The sequence below is a fragment of the Hyla sarda genome, chromosome 4 (assembly GCF_029499605.1).
Source record: "Hyla sarda isolate aHylSar1 chromosome 4, aHylSar1.hap1, whole genome shotgun sequence".
NCBI lineage: Eukaryota > Metazoa > Chordata > Amphibia > Anura > Hylidae > Hyla > Hyla sarda.
Window position 1 is genome coordinate 249,573,632 of NC_079192.1, and position 14,253 is coordinate 249,587,884.

General features: G+C 44.0%; 2 protein-coding genes across 5 annotated transcripts in view; one reads left to right on the plus strand and one right to left on the minus strand.

Moving 5' to 3' along the window:
* Positions 1–6,407, minus strand: part of ZNF277 (zinc finger protein 277) — a 97,900-nt gene extending 91,493 nt beyond the window's left edge. Inside the window, exon 1 of the mRNA XM_056573911.1 lies at positions 6,160–6,407. Within this exon, the coding sequence (XP_056429886.1) occupies positions 6,160–6,187 (28 nt within the window). The 5' untranslated portion in view covers positions 6,188–6,407. The remainder of the gene's footprint in view (positions 1–6,159) is intronic.
* Positions 6,408–6,636: 229 nt separating this feature from the next.
* The window catches only part of DOCK4 (dedicator of cytokinesis 4), a 351,745-nt gene continuing 344,128 nt past the window's right edge, over positions 6,637–14,253 (plus strand). For 2 of the 4 annotated variants that reach the window (XM_056573904.1, XM_056573906.1), the window contains exon 1: positions 6,637–7,113. In XM_056573904.1, the coding sequence (XP_056429879.1) occupies positions 7,077–7,113 (37 nt within the window). In that variant the 5' untranslated portion in view covers positions 6,637–7,076. The remainder of the gene's footprint in view (positions 7,114–14,253) is intronic. The other 2 variants (XM_056573905.1, XM_056573907.1) reach the window with 1 other exon arrangement.

Genomic DNA, 14,253 nt, shown 5'->3' on the forward strand with positions numbered 1-14,253 from the left:
AAAATGGATTTCTATACCATGGCCTGGTACATTCACATAACAAAGGTTTAGCTGTAGCAGTGGCAGTAGTATGTAAGGAAAGGTAGCGTCACTTTCCCTTTAACCCCTTAATGACCAAGCCCATTTTCACCTTAAGGACCAGGCCAATTTTATTTTAGCATTTTCGTTTTTTCCTCCTTGCCTTCTAAAATCCATAACTCTTTTATATTTCCATCTACAGACCCATATAAGGGCTTGTTTTTTGAGTGACCAATTGTACTTTGTAATGAAACCTCTCATTTTACCATAAACTGTACGGCGAACCCAAAAAAAATTTTTTTTTTTAGGGAGGAAATTTTTATGAAAACAAAAATTTTGCACATTTTGGAGGGTTTTGTTTTTACACTGTACACTTTATGGTAAAAATGACATGTGTTCTTTATTCTGTGGGTCAATAAGATTAAAATGATGCCCATGGCGAGATACTTTTATATTTTTGTACTGCTTAAAAAAAAAAAATCTAAAACTTTTTGTACAAAATCATTAATCTAAAATCACCCTATTTTGACCACCTATAACTTTTTCATTTTTCCGTATATAGGGCGGTATGAAGGCTCATTTTTTGCACCGACATCTGTACTTTTTTTTTTAGATACCACATTTGCATATATAAAATTTTAGATCATTTTTTATTTTTTTTAATAAAATGTGACAAAAAAGCATAATTTTGGGACTTTTTTTTATTTTTTACGTTTACGACATTCACCGTACAGGATCATTAACATTATATTTTGATAGCTCGGACATTTACGCACGCGGCGATACCAAATATGTTTATTAAAAAAAAAGAATTTTACGCTTTTTGGGGGTAAAATGGGAAAAACGGACAATTTTCATTTTTATTGGGGGGAGGGGATTTTTTTTTTTTTTTTAAACACTTTTTATGTCCCCATAGGGGACTATTTATAGCAATCCTTTGATTGCTAATACTGTGCAGTGCTATGTTTAGGACATAGCACTGCTCAGTATTATCGGTGATCTTCTGCTCTGGTCTGCTCGATCTCAGACCAGAGCAGAAGACCCTGGGAGACGGCCGGAGCTAGGTGAGGGGACCTCCGGCTGTCATTCTGGATGATCGGATCCCCGCGGCAGCGCTGCGGGCGATCCGATCATCCAATCAAAGTACCGCAATGCCGCAGATGCCGTGATCTGTACTGATCACGTCATCTGAGGGGTTAATCCGCGATCGCGGATGTCGGCCATTACGGGCGGGTCCCCGGCTGCTGATAGCAGCTGGAACCTGCCGTGTATGACGTGAGCACCCTTCCGATGCTCGATGTCATACCCAGAACGTAAATGTACGTCCTGGTGCGGGAAGTTCCTCCAAATCAGGACGTACATTTACGTCCATGGTCGTTAAGGGGTTAAATAAAGGGACTTTGCTTGCAGATTCCGTTGAAAGAACGAACATGTTCATTCTTTTGGTGGACTCAGATCCATGATGGATTATCCATAATAGGAAACACTACAGTGCGAAATGAGCAGCAGCCTGCCATCTAGAGCAATGGGGCATGCGGAATCCGTACTGAATTTCCGACTGGTAATTCACCACAGAACTAACGTAGTGTGAACTTTACCCAAGGCTGAAAATGTGAAAAGAATTCTAATATTCCACACGGGTCTATGTTCACACATAGTGGGGGAGATTCTCAAAAACTGCTGTCATTTCTGTTCCAGTGATATTATTCACACCTTTTTTTTTTTTTTTCTCCTCACATTTTCAAAGGTCTTTTATGCTGCTTTGAAAATATATGAAAATTCTTTTTCACAGAAATTTTTTTTTTTGTTGCAGCCATATTGGATTTTTGTGCACCAACGTTGCAGAGTTTGGCGCCAAAATCAGCAATTTTGGCACCAAAATTGCCGATATTTGCGCAAAATTTGACATCCTAGAAAATTCTGGAGGAAACATTTCTGAGCTTAAATGTGACCACGAAAAAAAATATATTTTTTTTTAATAAAATTTTTTTTAATAAAATTTTTCAATAATTATTATTTTTTTAAAATAATTACTTAAATCCCCAAAAAACTAAGAAAAACAAAAACAATAAAACTACAACCATTTCTGTGATTTCTACACTATCAAAAAGCTGGTGTGAAATTTTTGACAAACTGGACAATATACGTGGACACGCCCACTTTTACAAAACTGACATGAACAGTGTAAACCACGGCACAAAGCTCTTTGAAAATGTGGTCAATACTTTTCGTGCCAAAATATTGGAGCAAAATTGTTTGTTTGTTTTTTTGGCGCAAAATTCCTTGATAATCTCCCCCAGTGTATTTTGAGGCATTATGCATGTATTACATTCTTTTTTTTTTTTATGAGAAAACCACCAGTTCATATGTGGTTAGAACAGCGGTAGAAAGAAGCACATTGGTGCTTATTTTGTGTTGTTCAGAAAAAAGCTCTGTTTTTTGTCAACACAATTGAAAATTGCAAGTTTAAAACGTTAACGACCATGGATGTGTATACACGTCCAGGCAACATGCACGTTCCCGCACCAGGACGAGTATACACGACCATGGTTCTCGTGGGTGCTGTCCAGTGCACCCATGAGATCACGGCAGGGACTCAGCGGTAACACACAGCCGGGACTCTGCCGCACTGCCAGGACCAAAGTAAACTTTGGTTTTGGCAGATTAACCCTTACAGCCACGGTCAGTAGTGACCGCGGACTGTAAGTGTTTTGACAGAGGGAGGGAGCTCCCTGTCTTCCCTGCAGCGCGATCGCGGGGTGCTGTGTGTGATCCCCCACAGGCGGGACCCTGGCGAAATGTTAGGACCGAAGTAAACTTCGGGTCCCGACAGTTTAACCCTTACAGCCGCTGTCGGAAGCGACCGCAAGCTGTAAGGAGTTTTGACAGAGGAAGGGGGCTCCCTCTGTCTCCTGTAGCACCCCGCAATGATCACAGGGTGCTGCTAGTTATCTGGGCAGCCAGGGGTCTATATATAACATAAATAAAAGTGTAAAAGGAAAAAAAAAAAAGAAAGGGTAAAAAAAATAAAAAAAAAATAATACATTTATTAAATAAATATAATAAAAAATAAAAATGCATAATGTGTAGCATCACATGGCGCACATCAGCAGTATATTACATGCTGCGGATACTCGCCAGCAGTCACATTAATGAGCTCCATGCAGCTGTGTAGCTTTGTGTGTCCACTCATAGTGGCGGATTTCCCGCCGGCAGTCATGAGCGGACACACTGAGCTACCCAGCCACAGCAGTGATCTCGCCCTTGTGACTGCCGGGGGCATCCGCAGTGTGAAATATGCTGCGGATGCGCTCTATGTGACCCTACACTGCATCCCGTTCATACTGCGTTTCTGCAGTGTTAGAGGTATCCGTCAGCATCACGTCAAAAAAAGTGATGCTGACGTATACTGTACCAACTCCAACGGACACTTATACTGGAGAAATGCAGTATGAATGGGAACTATCTAAACCAGTTTTTAATTTTTTTTCTTCAAGATTTTTTTTTTTTTTTTTTACACGCCCAATGATGGATATATTGGCTATGAATGGGTGCTTATTCCCACAACATGACGGATATATCCATCAGGAACTATAGCTGTCACCGACAGCCGCGCATCACTGCTAGCCGACCAGGGACCGATCAGAGAGGTCCCTAGTCCAGCCAATACACTTGTAGGGGTGCGGTGTTGTCCTGACAGCTCCGATCCTTTGCACGCGTGGAGTGGGGTCTATAATTCTCATAATGATGCCCTGAAAGCCAAAGGGGGCTCCTCTCCTTCTTGGTCCTACCAGGCGGTCAGGCAATCAGATATAGCCTAAGTAGGGGTACTGCCCAGCCCGGGACGAACAGCGGGATAAAATATGGGCGAATTTCCTCCATTTCAAAAGCGACTTATTTGTGGGACCAAAATTATGTCCCACAAATAAAGAATTTGTGGGGAAAAAAAAGCTAAATGCTATTTTTTTCCACTGACTTTGAAATAATTCTAGCCACACAATATGGGCTCAATGTACTCACTTTTTCCCTAGGTGAATACTTTAGGGTACGAAGTTTTGAAAATGGGGTCACTTCTGGGGGTGCGGTATTGTTCTGGCAGCTAGAATGCTTTGCAAGGTGAAGTGCGGCCTATAATTTGTATTATGAAATCCTGAAAGCCAAATGGTGCTCCTCTCCTTTTGGGTCCCACCATGTGGCCATGCAACCAAATATGGCCAAAGTGGGGGTATTACCGAACTTGGGACGAACAGCGAAATAAAATATGGGGCGCAATTTCTACTTTTCAGACGCAATGTACAAAAAATATGTCCCACAAATTATGTATTTCTGGAAAAAAATGATTTACATTTTTCAACTGACTTTTGTAACCACACAAAAAGGACTCAAAGTACTCACTTTTGGCAAGGGTGAATACTTTAGGGGGTGTAGTTTCCAAATTGGGGTTACTTGTGGGTGTTCTGACAGCTAAAACCCTTTGCAGGCATGAAGTGCGGCCTATAATCCATTCGGCCTAAAATGATGCCTTGAAAGACAAATGGTGCTCCTCTCCCACGCGGCCGAGGAACCAAATATGGCCTAAGCGGGGGTATTTTCAAACACGGGACGAGCAGCTCAATAAAATATAGGGTGCATTTCTTTAAATATCAGAAGCGATGTACAAAAAATATGTCCCACAAAAGGATGCTTTTGTGAAAAAAAGCAAATTTAGAATTTTTAACACTGATTTTGTAATAATTCCTGCCAAAAAACTATGGTGTTAAAATACTCACTGTACCCCCCCCCCCCAGCAAATACCTTGAGGGATCTAGTTTTCAAAATGGGGTCATTTGGGGGGGGGGGGGGGGGGGGGGTCCTATGTTCTACCACCTTCAAATTTCTTTTCAAATTTTGAAAATTTTAAATTAAATTTTTAGGCTTCTAATTTAAAATGTTAATTAAAAACAAAAGAAATGCTTTCAAAATAAAGTAGACATCTGAAAGTATAAGTTTCATAAACTATTTGGGCAGAAAGTATAAATATATGCAACCTATTAGTGTTAAAATAGCAAAAAATAATTTTTTTTTATTTCATGATTTGTTGCATTGTAAAAAAAAATAAAAATAATAAAACTACAAATGATATCGGCTTACTGTTACTATGTACATGAAGGACAACTTGTGGCAAAAGAAATAAATGTCAGAATTATCGTGATTGGCAAAACGTTACCAGAGTTATTCTCTAATAAAGTCAGATATCCCCGATTTGAAAAAAATAAATAAATAAATAAATAAAAAAAACAGGCCTGGTCTTTCAGGGGCGTACAGGTTTACTTGTTTTGGTCCTTAAAGGAGAACTCCAGAATGGAAAAATTGTCCACCATACTGCTGGCAGTAAAATAAATAGATACATACCTTCCTTCGCTCCCCCGGTGCCTCCAGTAACCCACTCCGTTATACGCCGCGATCCTCTTCCTGGTTGCCGGCGAGTCATACTGCACTCAGCCAATCACAGGCCACAGCAAAGTCCCGACTAGGCCAGCAATAGGCTGAGCGGCAGTGTGACGTTTTCGCCCCCGACAGCAGGCGCTGCGGCCGTGGTCTTATAAAGAACTTGGGAGGGGGTTAGGGGGGGGGAGCGGAGCGCCGTGACCGTTACATTACAAGATTGTTTTCACCACAGGGTGCCTCTAGTTGTTTCACCACTATAACTCCCAGCATGCCCTGACAGCCAATAGATGTCAGGGCAAGCTGGGAGTTGTAGTGGTGAAACAGCTGGAGGCACCCTGTATAGGTTAACTAAGGGCAGAAGACGGCCCCCCCCCAGCAGGCATCAGTGACATCACGCCTGCTGGGGCACACTACCAGGCAGACATAAAGTTATTTCTAAGGCAGGGAGGGGGTTAGGGATAGATGTGCAATAGGCAGGGACAGAAAAATATATATACTGTATATAGGATGGTGGGAGCTACTCTTTAAGGGGTTAAATAACAGACATACATAAAATAACCCAAACTGCATAATATTAGAAACACAAGGTGCTAATCTGTGGCTCATATTGCAATGTGTAATTCTGAGGCTTCCAATCCCCCGTGTGAACAGAGCCTATCACTTCACACCCCCTCCTCCGACCTGTAGTGTAGCCTAATACACCTTGACAAGTACCTTCTGCGTTACTGCTGGCCTCCGCCATGCTGCCACGACTTCCGCGAGGGGGAGGGCACAGACTACACGGGCACTGCCAGCAGCCTCTCACATAGCGGGGAGAAAAGGAGGCGGTCTGGTGGGCGGGGCCCCGGGGCTGTCAATCACCTGGCTCCTGTTAGGCTTCAGGGGGTTGCGTTCCGCTGCAGTGCTTCCCAACGAGGATGCGTTGCAAAACTACAACTCCCAGCATGCCCGGACAGCCAAAGGCTGTCCGGGCATGCTGGGAATTGTAGTTTTGCAAGCGCTGGAGGCACCCTGGTTAGAAAACACTGCACTAGCCTCTCCACACTATGTAAACAACTCCAGTGAGTGGGCGGAGCTACGCATGACGGCCCTCCCCTTGTCACTGAGTACACAAGAGCGGGCACTTCCTGTGTGTTGCCGCTGGTTCGTACTACATATCCCGGCGTGCACCGCTCGGCAGCCTGCAGCGTTGCTTTGCCCCTGGTAACCAGAACAATAAGCCCCGCTGCTGCTGCTGCTGTTGCCTGAGAGCTAGGCTGGCAGATAACGGTGTTCACGACGCATGCTCCTGCCCGGAGCTGAGCAGGGCATTCTCCATGTAACACTGGCACAGGAATGACGAGCACAGGAGACGGACTCCTACACACTAGTGCACTGCTCAGGTGACCGCACGGCAGTGGAGCTATGCCAGGCATGTGAGGCAGCTGGCACACACGGGAGCAGTGGCATAACTCCGAGCAGGCTATCCCCGGACACATGAGCCGCATTCTGTGAGGAGCCGCAGCCGCTGACAGCGCAGTGGACCGGGACACAAAGGCAGGATACAGCGGGAGGAGGGGGCACAGGAAGCCGAGGTGTCACCGGTGCAGCATGTCCCGCTTCTCCTGAGACAGCCAGCCCCGGGAGCAGACATGTGGAGACCCACGGAGCACGAGAAGTACGGCGTGGGTAAGTAGAGCCGCGTCCGATCCGCTGCGTGTGTATCCTGACCTAGCTGCACTGATTGATCTGTATGGGAGATGACAGCACCGGGGCATGACATCCTGACATCACTCATCCCAGGGTGTACACAAAGAACCTGCCACTAAGTTCACCCAATGCCAACAAAGAGGCACAGTTCAGTGTCTGACCAGTGCCAGCAGAACACTTCTCCTCTAGCCAGCTGTTGTGCATCATACAATACTTCAGTGTCATGTGGTGGAGGAATGTTGTGTCATTGGAGCTGCATGGGATGTGTTGCTATTGATCTTCTATTAGGCTGGATGTGATGTTTCTTCCAGGTATATAGTGATTTTCTGCTTGTACATGGGTGCTATATGGGGCTTTACCCTCCTTGGCCCTGCTTGTTGTCATCCTTGAGAATGAATGTCCTTCTCCCTAGCCTATGGGTGATCCAGGAGTTTCTTTGTATTGTCCCTGGCATGCCTTTTGTTATTGCTTTTGTTTGTTTGTGCTGAGGGAAGTGTTGTGATTGTTGACATGATGTGAGGTCTGATCCAGGGGATGTCATCTACCAAGTCCCGCCTATCGCTCTCCCAGCAAATGGACCTCTCAGAAAACCCATCACAGACCTCCTTTGTACTTTGTGGCACATATTATCCCAATATATTGCTGCTTGTTTTAGCCTCGGAAACAATAGCTGTATATCAGTGTGCCAGGCCATGGCCCATTAATTTATATGGCATCAAAGCGGTTAATCTTGGTGGTGGATGATAAGAATGCACAGAGCTCTTCTTTTCCTATGGACTTGCTGCCATCTGCCCTGTTTTCTGTCTCTGGCGGCAGCCTACATCCCTTCTTGTTGAGGATGATCCATCAATAATAGCCTGAGCTGTTTAGTATGGTCTGTCTTTGGTGCAGGGATTTTCTACAGAGTAAACAGAATGCCAATGTCCTGCCTTTCTCTACTGTAGTGGATACAGATATATTGGTTGGATCTTGTCCTCAACATGGTTACTTGGGGATGAGCTCACTACACAAGGGAAAGAAAGATGAAAGACAGTGTTTCCCAACCAGGGTGCCTCCAGCTGATGCAAAACTACAACTCCCAGCATGCCCGGATAGCCAGCGGCTGTCCGGGTATGCTGGGAGTTGTAGTTTTGCAACAGCTGTAGGCGCCCTAGTTGGGAAGCACAGCTCTGCGGTCTGGATTATATACCCCCTGGAGCTGGAGGTGCCCTGGTTGGGAAGCACAGCTCTGCGGTCTGGCTTATATACCCCCTGGAGCTGGAGGCGCTCTGGTTGGGAAGCACAGCTCTACGGTCTGGAGCTGGGGGCGCCCTGGTTGGGAAGCACAGCTCTACGGTCAGGCTTATATACCCCCTGGAGCTGGAGGCGCCCTAGTTGGGAAGCACAGCTCTATGGTCTGGCTTATATACCCCCTGGAGCTGGAGGCGCCCTGGTTGGGAAGCAAAGCTCTATGGTCTGGATTATATACCCCCTGGAGCTGGAGGCACCCTGGTTGGGAAGCACAGCTCTATGGTCTGGGTTATATACCCCCTGGAGCTGGAGGCACCCTGGTTGGGAAACAAAGCTCTATGGTCTGGATTATATACCCCCTGGAGCTGGAGGCACCCTGGTTGGGAAGCACAGCTCTATGGTCTGGGTTATATACCCCCTGGAGCTGGAGGCACCCTGGTTGGGAAGCACAGCTCTATGGTCTGGGTTATATACCCCCTGGAGCTGGAGGCACCCTGGTTGGAAAACACTGATGTAAGCTATGGGGTGCCAAATGCATTCCCTGCGATTGGTACCCCATAGTACTAGCCTGGCGGGCCAGTGTTTGTTTAGCAATATCCTTCTTACACACATCCGCAATTTCCGAGCCAGGCCACCTGATCATGAAAGCGATCTGCTGCGTTTCCAAGTCCATTATACACACAGGGGATGAATATTTATGAAGTAATGCTTGGGAGTCCTTTCTTGTCCTGCTTGGATTGGATGGTTGTGTATTTGTATACAGACAGCCTCTTACCTTTTTAGATAGACACAACCCACCATTGCATGTTGTGACATTGAGGAGGGGGCTTAGAGAGCTGGAATGTTATGTGAAAGCCATGCAGGCTATTTCAGGCAGCGTATTCCGAAGTCATCCAGGGAGCTGTCTTTGTCTTTGGTGCTGTTCAGTATGTAGGATTCAGTCGTGCTTCACTATGGTGTTATACTTTAGGAAAAAGCTGGACTGCGAGGGAGGATTGCAGCATAAGCAGTTTGTGGAGATGTGGTGTTTCAGCTCGTGTTAAAGGGGAACTTCGGGGGAAACAAGTAGAAAACAAATGTTTTCAAATCAACTGGTGCCTGAAAGTTAAACAGATTTGCAAGTTACTTCTATTAAATAAATCTTAAAGGACATCTGCAGCGGTACAAACACTTATCCCCTATCCTCAAGATAGGGGATAAGTGTTTGATCGCGGGGGGTCCGAACGCTGGGGCCCCCGGCGATCTCCTGTACGGGGCCGCAGCTCTCCCGTGCAGGGGGCGTGCCAGCCGCAGCATGACGTTGCGGCCGGCACGCCTCCTCCATACATCTCTATGGGAGAGGCGGGGAGGCAGCATTCGTGCCTCCACGCATCCCCCATAGAACTGTATGGGGACGGGGAGGAGAGGGGGCGTCACCGTCGACCTATAGGTGGATGCTACGTCACCATGGGCCCTAATGCCGGCACCCCGTTAGGGAGATCGAGGGGGGTCCCAGCTGTCGGACCCCCCGCGATCAAACACTTATCCCCTTTCCTGTGGATAGGGGATAAGTGTAATTCCACTGCAGTTGTCCTTTAATCCTTCCAGTACTTATTAGCTGCTGTATAAAACAGGGAAATTTGAATTTCTTTTCTGTTTGACAACACCTCTGTCCATGTCAGGAAGTGATCAGATTAGAAGCAAATCCCCATAGAAAACCTTTCCTGCTCTTGACAGTTCCTGACACAGACAGATGTGGCAGCAGAGAGCACTGTGGTCAGACTGGAAAGAACTTCACAAATTTCTCTGTAGTATACAGCAGCTGATAAGTACTAGAAAGGTTAATATTTTTAAATAGAAGTCATTTACAAATCTGTTTAACTTTCTTGCACCAGTTGATTTGAAAAATGTTTTTTTTCCACTGGAGTTCCCTTTTAACCTTGAAAAAGTGGTAATGGTTATAAAACTGATGACAGTAAAAACTGCAAATACTATGTGAGCTGCCATATAGTGTCACAGAGCATCTGCTGTACAGTATGTAATGCAGCGTTGTTTGGGTTTATCCTGTCCCTCTTCTGGTTCTGTCACCTTCTTTTTATCTCTGCCTATATTTGCCTAATTCTCCAATGTTAAAACTCTTGGGGACGCAGGGCATACACATACACCCTACATTCCCGATCCTTAAGGACTCAAGGTGAACCTGTACGCCCTGGTTCCGTTTACCGGGTTTAAACCGTTCTCACCAGCAGAGAATGGGTTAAACCTGGTGGGTCCCGGTTGCTATGGGAAGCCAGGACCCATGGCTAATGCTGGGCACAGCCGATCGGGCTGATGCCCGGCATTAACCCTTTAGACACTGCGATCAAAGTTGATAGTGGCGTCTAAAATGAAAGTAAAATAATCCCGGCAGCTCAGCGGAGTTGATTAGGACTATCGCGACAAAATTGCAATGTCCCGATCAGCTTACCGGACGACAGGAGGGTCCTCACCTGCCTCTCCGTTGTCCGATCGGCAATCTACTGCTCCATGCCTGATACACTGATCAGTGCTTTGCAATGGCAGAGCACTAATCATAAGATTGCATGTTGTAGCCCTTCTTTTTCAATTTTTTAAAATAAAATAATGTAAAAAAAGAATAAAAATAATCATATATGGTACTGCCGCGTGGGTAAATGTCCAAACTATTAAAATATTCGGTTAGCTAAATTGTGTATTTTTGGTCACTTCATATTCCATAAAAATATTAATAAAAAGCCATCAAAGTTGCATCAAAACTAAAGTTGTACCTATAAAATCTACAGATGACTGCGCAAAAAATGAAAAATAACAAAGTTATAGGGGTCATAAGATACTAATTTTGTTGCAAGTAGTTTATAATTTTAAGTATTAAAATAAAATAAACCCAATTCATGTAGGTTATCCTTGTAACCGTATGGACCTACAGAATAAATAAAGATAAGGTGTCATTTTTACCAAATATTGCACTGTATAGAAACGGCAGCCCCCAAAAGTTAAAAAATTGTGTTTAAAAAAAAAAAAAATGTAAAATTGACTTTCACCCCACAAATAATTTTTTTTTTTTTTTTTTTTTGCTTTCGCCGCAGTTTATATTATAACATAAGTGGTGTAATTACAAAGTACAATTGGTGACGCAGAAAACAATCCCTTATATGGGTCTGTAGGTACAAAATTGAAAGAGTTTTGATTTTTAGAAAGGAAGGAGGAAAAAATGCAAAAAATGAAAATAGGCTGAGTCCCTAAGGGGTTAAAACACACTGCATATTTGGAAAATACGTCTGCAATGATGACAATAACCTTTGAGGGTATGTTCACACACACTGAAGGTTTCCTGTATCCCTATACTTATCGTGACCGCTGACAAGGGATCTTTTCCAAGGCAGAATGAACAATATTTATATGTTGACTATAGAAATGTTATATAATGTAGTAACTGTTTGTGTAAATAGCTTACAATGCTGAATCATATTCATAAATAGTGTTCCCTGGACTATAAGTCATAGTGACCTCACTTTATAGGCTGCAACTGCGCAGTAGCTGTAATAGTTATTTCCTGGATGTGTAAGAGTTAATTGCTAGACTTAATGGGGGAGATATATCAGAATCTGTGTAGAGGAAGAATGGTGCAGTTGCCCATAGCAACCTGATTGCTACTTTCAGTTTTCACAGACCTCTTTAAGAATGGAAGAAATTTAGTTGCCATGGGCAACTGCACCACTCTTCCTCTACACAGGGTTTTATAAATCTCCCCCAACGTCCGTAATTTAGTGAGTTGTACTGCACACTATCTTTAAAGGAGATCTGTAGTGCTCTAAACTTTATCCCCTATCCAAAGGGGCGTGCCGGCTGCCGCGTCATGCGGGATGGAACGCCCCCTTTCCTGTACATTGCCTCGGCCCCGTACAGGAGATCGCGGGGGGCCCCAGCGCTCAGCCCCCCGCGATCTATAACTTTTCCTCTATCCTTTAAGAGTTCACATGGGCAAAAACTGCTGATTTTAAAATGGTTTTTATTTGACTTTTCATGCATTGTTTTTCATTTTTTTTAAGCTTCCACTGATTTCAATGCGAGGTTCCATGCAAATTCCACTGAAAAGCGCACAGCACCTATTTCTTTTTTCCAGCAAGGTTTGATGGGCTTTGGGTAAAACAGCGCAGCTTATGTTATGGCTTTTTTGCCTGTGTTCATAAGCCCTAGGGGGGGAATGTCGCCTACATTTTCCAAAAATAATAATGACCAAATAATTTTAAGATTATTATAATTATTTATTTTGTAAATATATGACTGGAGGATGGCCATTTTGACTTAGCTGCTCCTTATAAAAGCATTCAGAGATATGGATCATGGGGACCTATAGTTGAGCTGTGCCTTCGATGTCTATGCTGTTACCTTTCATTGTAATCCTGAGTATAATGATAATGAGATGACTAATTAACCCCTTAAGGACTCAGCCCATTTTGGCCTTAAGGACTCAGACAATTTAATTTTTACGTTTTCATTTTTTCATCCTCGCCTTCTAAAAATCATAACTCTTTTATATTTTCATCCACAGACTAGTATGGGGGCTTGTTTTTTGCACGACCAGTTGTCCTTTGTAATGACATCACTCATTATATCATAAAATGTATGGCGCAACCAAAAAACACTATTTTTGTGGGGAAATTAAAACGAAAAACGCAATTTTGCTAATTTTGGAAGGTTTTGTTTTCACGCCGTACAATTTATGGTAAAAATGACGTGTGTTCTTTATTCTGAGGGTCAATACGATTAAAATGATACCCATTATTATATACTTTTATATTATTGTTGCGCTTAAAAAAAAATCACAAACTTTTTAACCAAATTAGTACGTTTATAATCCCTTTATTTTGATGACCTCTAACTTTTTTATTTTTCCGTATAAGTGGCGGTATGGGGGCTCATTTTTTGCGCCATGATCTGTACTTTTTTTTGATACCACATTTGCATATAAAAAACTTTTAATAAATTTTATTTTTTTTTTTTAATAAAATGTATTAAAAAAGTAGGAATTTTGGACTTTTTTTTATTTTTTTTCGTTCACGCCGTTCACCGTACGGGATCATTAACATTTTATTTTAATAGTTCGGACATTTATGCACGCGGCGATACCAAATATGTCTATAAAAAATGTTTTTTACGCTTTTTGGGGGTAAAATAGGAAAAAACTGACGTTTTACTTTTTTATTGGGGGAGGGGATTTTTCACTTTTTTTTTACTTTGACATTTTTTCACATTTTTTTTTTACACTTGAATAGTCCCCATAGGGGACTATTCATAGCAATACCATGATTGCTAATACTGATCTGTTCTATGTATAGGACACAGAACAGATCAGTATTATCGGTCATCTCCTGCTCTGGTCTGCTCGATCACAGACCAGAGCAGGAGATGCCGGGAGCCGCACGGAGGAAGGAGAGGGGACCTCCGTGCGGCGTTATGAATGATCGGATCCCCGCAGCAGCGCTGCGGGCGATCCGATCGTTCATTTCAATCGCGAACTGCCGCAGATGCCGGTATCTGTATTGATCCCGGCACCTGAGGGGTTAATGGCGGACGCCCGCGAGATCGCGGGCGTCGGCCATTGCCGGCGGGTCCCTGGCTGCGATCAGCCGCGCATGACACGGGCATCGCTCCGATGCCCGCGGTTATGCTTAGGACGTAAATGTACGTCCTGGTGCGTTAAGTACCACCTCACCAGGACGTACATTTACGTCCTGCGTCCTTAAGGGGTTAAAGGAGTACTCCAGCATTGTACATCTTATCCCCTATGCACAGGATAGGGGATAAGTGTCTGAACGCAGGGGTCTGATCGCTGATCTCTTCTCCCCCCCCCCCCCCCACTCCATTTTCCAGCCTCTCCTTGTGCACAGA